Source organism: Ciona intestinalis, chromosome 12, assembly GCF_000224145.3.
Source record: "Ciona intestinalis chromosome 12, KH, whole genome shotgun sequence".
In the NCBI taxonomy this organism is placed as follows: Eukaryota; Metazoa; Chordata; class Ascidiacea; order Phlebobranchia; family Cionidae; genus Ciona; species Ciona intestinalis.
In genome coordinates, this window is record NC_020177.2 from 5,043,375 (window position 1) to 5,052,072 (window position 8,698).

At 39.4% G+C, this 8,698-nt stretch overlaps 1 protein-coding gene across 1 annotated transcript; it reads right to left on the minus strand.

The window, feature by feature from the left end:
* Nucleotides 1–5,210: 5,210 nt before the first annotated feature.
* zf(c2h2)-46 (zinc finger protein (C2H2)-46) lies at nt 5,211–8,139 on the minus strand. The gene is made up of 5 exons (NM_001128889.1): nt 6,956–8,139; nt 6,336–6,543; nt 5,885–6,035; nt 5,507–5,697; nt 5,211–5,427 (listed from the first exon to the last, which is right to left on the minus strand). The coding sequence occupies exons 1-5, from the start codon at nt 8,091–8,093 to the stop codon at nt 5,313–5,315; spliced, it is 1,803 nt and encodes a 600-aa protein (NP_001122361.1). The 5' UTR covers nt 8,094–8,139; the 3' UTR covers nt 5,211–5,312.
* Between the last annotated feature and the right edge of the window lie 559 nt (nt 8,140–8,698).

Consider the following 8,698-nt stretch of genomic DNA (forward strand, 5'->3'; position numbering starts at 1 on the left):
ACGTAAGCACATAATATCCCAATACTTCACAATCGTGTTTATAGCAAATAACAACGCGCTTTTGGAGTCATGAGGACACGGATCTATAATTCTGTAAATGTTCTTTCTTTACTATCAAACGGCACGATAAAAGCGCGTGAAAGCATGCACTATCTTTCCGCACCCCATAATACATTTAATATTAGGAGAAGGGAATTAGCTACAAAACGACGCTACGTTAAAGACTATTAAGTTCCTAATCGAAAAGCGTGGATACTAAACCAAAGCGTTTTTGCACAATTATCCTTTGCACTACTGGTTTACTTTTATAGTTATATGAAGTATATTCAAGTGCTCAACGTGTTGCACTTTCACATGACCTATGCATGCGCGAAGTTGCTTTTTTTCCCACCAGACGATGCTATGTAGTTATATTTGTTGCAGGATGCCGCTAATAGTGCGTCGTATGATCTTTCTGTGTTAGCTGCAAAGTTTTAAACACGTTACAGTTCATGATATAGTTACAAGGCTGCAATAATGGGCAAATATCAAAGACGTTACGAATTTCAATACTTGAATTTATATAAAATAATTTGAATTGAGATGCACTTGTAACGCAGTTCCGATGACGACGTTTAAACTTTCTTCATTTGCGGATTGAACCGTTGTGAAAATAATTCAATTATCTTATTCCGTAATTTAAAGTTTTTTTAGTGGCATTTTCCATCACGTGTTTTAACGACTTCCATTTTGCTTTTTATTTCTTATAAAATATATAAAGAGACTCGTGAAAGTAATCTCATGTTTTCTACACAAACTCCATAATTTCGGAACACGACAGTGGTTATACCCTGTAAGAAAAATCAATAACAGTACATTTGCTTACAGCGTTGTTCGCAACTTAAATATAGATGGATACATCTACCAGGTGCGTTTCGTCACCACCTTCATACGGAACTAATACAGCTTATGATAAATGTGTGCCTTGCTTGTTTAAGACGAAGTAGGTTGTTTATTTCATGTAAAAATAGATGCTTGGGCGGCATGCTGCTTTCCGCTCAAGTTATTTTCGTTTTATAACACACGCCTAAGTATGTCGGCAGCGACATAAAACACATCATTGTGGGTGTCAGAGTGGTCTAAATTTATCTTAGAAACGACGTGGCAGTTTCGGTATCAGAAATAGGGCTATGTATGTTGTTTACTTGTTCTATATTTTAAAAAGCATTTCCAACCACAATATTATATGACTTATATACAAAACAGTATCGGGAACTAAAAGGCAATTGCTCAAACCCAGTGTTCCCAAATGGGTTGCCTAAATTGTGAGAACGAAGTGTATGAAACAGAACGCTCGTGTTATAATGACTATCGTTGCCCCGCCACTCGAGGATAAATAAGTTGCATTTATTTATTCTATCATTCATAAACATTGTAGCTCCAGTTATAAAGCGTTGTTTTTAAACTTAACAATGTTGTATCCGCTTTGGCTTTAATCGTGTTATTGCAACCATCATTGCCGCGCCACTCAAGGATAAATAAGTTACATTCATTCATTAATTCATGAACATTATAGCATGGGTTACAGAGCGCTGTTTTAACACAACAGCGGTGGGCAACCACATTAGCCTACCCTCTTGTTTACTTTCTGTTGTAGTTGTAAATAGAAATGAAGGAACAACCAACACAAGCCATGGTTCGTTTGGTTTCCAGTATTCCTTGAAACTCAACGCTATTGCAAGCTTTGCAGGCAACGCTCCTCGAAATAGGAAATAGTGCTCCCACGGTGGACCGGGACGCTCTTTCGCTCTTCGACACTTCCACGTTGCTGGATATGAGCATTCTACTTTGTGCCACGCTGTAGTTATAGCCAAGTGTAACCTCGGTGCAAAAAAACACGAAGTTGTTGTCGTACCAATCGACATCGGTGCTAAAAACACGGATTTTATTTTAAACTATACATTTGACCATGCCGTGCTGTACACATATTTGTGGTTTACGAATTGTTTCAGGGCCAATCAAATTACTATAAAATGTATTAAACTACGCCAATATAAGTTAGAAAAGGGGGAGCGTACACATCGTTTAACCTCGCCGTCCAATTAAGTTTCGGTTTGTCTCGCTCCCATTAATCACGTCAATAAGTTAATTGCTGCTTCTCGCATATTGCAATGAACAATTTAGGGAAAGGGGGCGTTTTGCGGAAATTGTTTGATAATGATAAGCGTAAGACGACTCTTGAAATATTTTCCATAATACGAGAGACTTTCGGTTTTGGTGGTTTACGTTTAATTCATTTTACCCATAAGAGGTGTGTTGCCACATTACGTATTATAATCACATGTTGTTATATGTAGTATATATACCAAGTATATATGTAATACATTTGACGAATGATTGTGGTATACAACGCCAGAACTGTACTATGTGCACGTACACGTAGCTTAAGGTTGTGTACCTTTATGTAATATAAGTTTGTGGGTGTAAATACCGTATCTTAAATTTTATTTAGCCATTTAAATACAGTAGCAAAGTTAAATTAATAAAACAACGGCGAAAGGGAGTTGACAGCAAAACGACAGTCGTTAAAAGACTTGAGTAAAAGTGTAAAATAAAACCGTGACTGCGAAACTCACAATAGAGCGTAGATTTCTATTGAGGTTTATTTAATTAAAACAAACACTTTTGCGTCAGGTTTTTCCATTGAAACTTAATAGCGCAACGTCAAATAAGATACTGTACTTGCATCCCGTGTTACAATACCAAGTGTAATACTAGAGCGAAGAGATGGGACTTAACAGAAAGTGTTATAAAACATTTGGATAATATAAATAAAAATGCAATGTTTAGTTCAAGTGGACGTTTTAACTTTAAACGTAGACGCAACGCATAAACTAACGGGTTTGCTGTTCGCGTTGTCTTAGTAAGAGCGTGCGCCCGTACACCTTGTGTGTTTTACCTGGAACCTACAGTATCCTCACACGAGTGTCGGCCACGTGGTAAAGATGGCACGTGCTGTGTAAGGAAGTTGGTTTTCGCGTAGGTTTTATATTGTTTGCACTTTCCGTTACGATTCAATAACTCCTGTATTGTAATAAACTCTGCCCTTAGGTTCAATAAGCCTCGTGTGTGTGTTCTATCTCACCCGTATTGCCAGCTGCTTGTAGGTTTTCGGTATAATTGACAGCGAACAACCATCTACGGGTGTTGCAACAGAAACAAGCCGATTTTAGAACAACTACTTCAAGCCGTTTATCAAAACTGTCAACCCGATTGGAAAGGCCGGGGCACGGTACCGAGTTTTCTTGTTTAACTCGACTGGTTAAGGAGAATCTCAATAATGCCCGTTTACGCAAACGTGTTAGACATCACGCTTGTCAATCAAACTCCCCTATTATACAACCCGATGCCGCACACGTCACTAATAGGCTATTGCTGATTGTTTCAGCGATTTTGCTTTAGTTCAAACGCGGGTTTTCCGAAGTACATTCGTCCACGGTAAATAAAGTTGCTGCCAAGTGACAGTTTTTCGCAATAAAGTTATACGACCTAAGATTGGTGGCAGGACGACGGAAAGCGTTGACGCCTCGCAAGAAAGCGTTCTCCAGCCCGAGACTTGGCGTCCCTGAATTTTCGAAGAAGTGGCGCAGCGTGAAAACGGTTTAATTTTAGTTTGAAACTCGATTCCTTTTGCAGCCAAACCCTGCTTTTTCATTTGAGGCTTGTTGTATAAGTTTGCTACTTTGTTTATTTTTCATCACTTAATACAATATGGAGTTAATTAATCCTTCCGTTGTTCCAGCCCAGACGAAACACCTGCTGCCGTTGCTACGATTAAGTTGTTAATAATACAGATTCTCACCAAGCGATAAGTGTGCACAAAGACAACACTTGTCTGACACTACATTACATAAAACTCATACGAGTGATGCCGCTTTAAAATAAGGCATCAATTAACAAAATTACAGTTCCAATGTTTATATATATGATGAAAAATTGCGCGCGACAAAATCTAAAGTTTAAGTTTGACTCAGTTTTGCAAATCAGTAAATTTAGGCGCTTTTTGCCTATGTTTCGGAATGTATTTTGTAGCCGTTTTTATAAACGGAAACACTGGATAGTTTTAATTGTAGCAACCGCTTTCACCATTATTAGAAACGTCCGGGTACTTGTAACGTGTTGAACATCAAAGGTAGTTCTATAAGGCGTTGTTTTCATTGAGTATAACACGAGAATTGATTCGTCCACAGCGCCCTAACAACTGCATTCGGATTTAACGCGGGCTTGCTTTCCTGTGTAAAACTACTTTCCTCTCACTTTCTTAGCGACAGGAGTGATCTCCATAAGGCTTAACTTAAAACGCCCAACAACATAGCTGTAGGAGGCGTTAGGAGCAGCGGGGCACTCTCGCTAGTTGGAACCCATATGAATATATGTTTTCAAACGTGCAAGCGATTTGAATAAACTCGCAAGGAAGAACATTCATTCTAATAGTCGCTATAGTCACCATAAACGTAATAACATTACTCCATATGCCAACAACACATACTAATATTAAGATTTCATTACTGTCAAAAGCTTCACGTTTTGTAAATTATTTAATTAGGTATTGGTATGAGTGGGGAAAGATGGGACACATTTTTATTCTATTTTCTCGTCCCACTTAGTAGTAAACAAAAACATTCACAGAGTTGTAAAACCGTACCCTCACGACTCGCATAGGCCGTTGTTAAATGTTTTAAACACGGTCAGAATATTTGGATATTATAGGCAAAAGGTGTCCCGTTCCCCCCTCCCCTACTATATATTGCTTATAGCGCTGTCTGGTAACCAAGCGATACGTTTACACAGTTGTTGTTTTCCTGCTTTAATTTGCACTTCTAGCAAAGATTACCAGCATACAACAGTGAATACATAAAATATAAGACTAAATAACAATAGAAGCGTCTGTTTAGATACGGTTAAAACATAATAGATATCAATCGAAATATTAAACAGAAGGCACACTTCTCAATATATAAGTAAACTATGAATCGTAAGAAAGTGTTTTTGTCGATTCGTTCATATATTGGCAATAATATCAGCGCCCAGGCACTTGAAAGTTAACAGTGATAGTTTGCCTCGGTGCGCTAAAATAATGGCGGAAATATAACGAAATTAACAAGAATAATACAGGAACTTTTAGAGAGCTACTTCTGACGTGTTTTTATGTTTTTTTTATTGCCAATTTTCTGTTGTCTTTGCCTTGGCAGCCATACTTAATATCAAAGGGCGTTGTTTCCCAATTTAAGTTACTCCAGCAGAAGCTACAACGCCGAGTTCGCGTTTGTAACTTAATACCATCTCCTCAGCGACGGTGATTGGCCCGTATGAAAGTGTAGCGCAGATTGAAGTGACGATGGGACATTACCGAGCATTGAGTTTAACCCAGCACATGTGTATTCGTTACTGTGGATGTAATGTTATCGTTTATAAAGTGTCGCTTAATTATATCAATACATGCAGCATGTCATGAACGCTTTCCTACCTGTTGTGGAGTCTCATGTGAGTTTTGAGATTACTCGTCGAGCTGAAGCGTTTGTTACAGACATTACATTCGTGTGGTTTTTCACCAGTGTGTACGAGGTTGTGTTTCTGTAGATGAGCCAACTGTGTGAAGCCTTTTGAACAAGTAGCGCATTTGAACGGACGCTCGCCGGTGTGAACTCGTAGATGAACCTAAAATATCCACAATTAAAATACGATAACAAGGTTTGGATAAATAATAAAAGCAAAATGATTAAATGTCACTTATTTATCCTTGCATGGCGGGGCAACGACAGTCGTTATTACACTGCTGTTCTGTTTCATACACCTTGTGCCGCTTACAAGTTACCACATATGTAACTTTGTTGGTGGAACTTACTTTTAAATTGGACAGCTGTCCGAACCTCTTATAGCAAACGTTGCATTCGTACACAATCTTTCCGTTTTCTTTGCGGAGGGGATAAGGCAGGGACTTGTAGCCAGAATTCGGACCTCGTTTGCAGCGCGAGTTCATGTTGCCACTAGAGTCACTGTTTCAAAGGGAAAGAGAAAACTAAATATAGTGTTGATATATAGTAATAGTAAGTGGGGGTAAGATGGTCTATGTGTTAATCTATTTTCGCTCCATTATGTAGAAAACTTTACCGAATTATAAAACCAAATCCTCGCGAATATTTTAGATTGTTTATTGTTGCACCACGATTAAGAAATACGGGATATTATGCGCTAACGCTTTCCATCTTGTTACGATAAGATTTGACAGTATACACGTTATATATACCATATACTATACCGGTACACCCGACAGTAATAGAAGTTTTCTAACTTACCCGTTGTTGGACGAAGCTACGCTACTCGTGGGTGAGGTGGTTTTGGGTGGGGTCATATTTGTAGTAAAATTATGGAATGACGTATTTGGTATTTTCACACCGGTTGAATGTTGGGGGAACAAAGGGGAGCGATTCACCACGGGCGCACGGGCCTCAGTGCATCGTTGTTTCTCTTTCAGGTGGTCGGACAAGCGGCTGTTTTCGTAACCTTTAATAAAGTACATTGTGTTAAAATACGAATGTATTTGTTGTAGTGTATACGACAGTACTATAAACGTATTCTCTCGCATAAGTTGTAAACAAGCATATAAGATGAACTAAAACGGATCAACATATGTTTGTGTATCCTATATGTACGTACCATGTGTTAAAAAATAGCATACATAGGTTGTATATATATATGATAATGCGTGTTTTAGCACATGTGTTGTAGTTTATACTGACATAAGTTGGTATAAACGATGATATATGATAATCACGTTTTGCGCATAAGTTACTTTAGTATAAAATACGGTAAGATGGCGCGTATTTTACGACGGCGCATATTTTACAGCATATGTTGTAGTGTAAGCAAGCATATACGTGCAGGCTGCAGTATAAATATATTTCTATGTATTTACCTGCAAATGACTTCATATTTTTTGAAGCGTTATTCCCAAGCATTGGTGTTGGCGTGCCCATTGGGAAAGGCCCTTGCATTGGAAACATGGCCGGGTTGATTAGATCTGGCCTCCCACTTGCAACCGCGCACATATATTTCTGTAATCTTTCCGCGTAAGTTGAATTGAAGTTACTTTGGTTGGCTGAAGGAGCGATCGCCGCTTTCCGCACCGCGTTCTCCCATAATAACTTCCCCATCTGCATCATGTAGTAGTCGGGTCGAAATGTTGGTGCCGGCATACCTGACGTAGCGGTTTGTGACGTGTTGTATGGAAGTTGGTGTTGGTTTTCTGATTTGGTGTGTTTCATATCTTCATAAGCTGCGCTAAACTTTGAAAAATACCTTTGGCTGTAATTGTTTTTCAAAGTGTCGGGTTCGTCGCTTTTCGGGCTTGTTTCGCGTTTGTTTTCAAGTTGAACGTTTTCAAGCGATAGGTTTAAAGCTTCGTTTTGGTAATCTGCTTTTGATTCTTTTTTTTCTGATCGCTCAGATTTAATTTCAAGTTTCTGCGGCACAGTCGGTCGGTATGTTTCGCTTCGTTTCGCCTTCGCTTGGACATCGGAAGAAAGAAGGGCTGTTGGCGGGAGTTTCATGCTCTGCGTCCCCGCCGGCGATGTGGATATTTGCCCTGCCGATTGCCGCGCGAGAAAATGCGTGTTCATTGCGTACAGCAGTCTTTGGTAATAAAGTGGAAACATAGCAGTTGGGGTTAAGTCAGCAGATAAACACATATCTTTCGGTGGACAATTGGTGCTTGATGGTGCTATCGGTAAGAACGTTGTTTTCGTATGCTTACCATCAATGTTCCAGCTTGGTGACGAGATCATATTCTGGTCTGGACTTGGACTCCCACTACCGTAGCCGCTGTCGGAGGGAGAAGTAACGTTATGATCTAGCAAGGACTTCACAGAGAAGTCGCTTTTTCTTGACTTGTTCTTTTCTTGCGGAGAATGAAACATGGTTGGTCTCTCCACCCATCTTTCGGGGGAGACCCCGCCTCCTTTTACTTCCCCTATGGACGCCATATTGTTTCCATTAACGTCGGATTTTAAGTTTTCCGTCGACGGTCTTCGTCTGAACACACATGATTCCGACATATTTATATTTCAATCAATATGTTTAGTTATAAATATTTTTTTACACTTTCACTGTAATATAAAAAGTTCGGTTTAAACTTGCAAAATTCTCGTCTCGGTTCCTTGCAATCTGTCAACTGACTGAAGCAGCTAACTTGTTCTCGCTTATATTTCAACTGGTATAATGAAATAATCAAGTCTGTAAAAGTGTTGACGATCGAGGCTCCCTGTTGCTCGCATAGGGAGTGATGATGACGAGACAACGGGTGTCCTGCAAATATATACCTGCCGCATAATTATCTCGAATCGACGACTGCCTCTTTTTTCGTGTTGCCACTTATCGCCTACCCTACTGTTTTCCGCTCACTGTAGATTACGCACAGCCTTCTCCTTTTTCTGTTTTCTTTCTCTCTCTCTCTTTTAGCGAGAGACAGCGACGTCTTCCCTTCGCCTCCTGAGTTCTAAATATTCCACATCGACGCTGAACAGAAACTACACCAAAACAACATCAGCCTACAAGAAATTATTTATTTCTGTATCTTAGCGTGGGCACTTGCTTATGTAAAAGACGAAAATATAATTCAATTACCGGTTGTCATTCTGCGCAACATTAGTTTCCTTATATG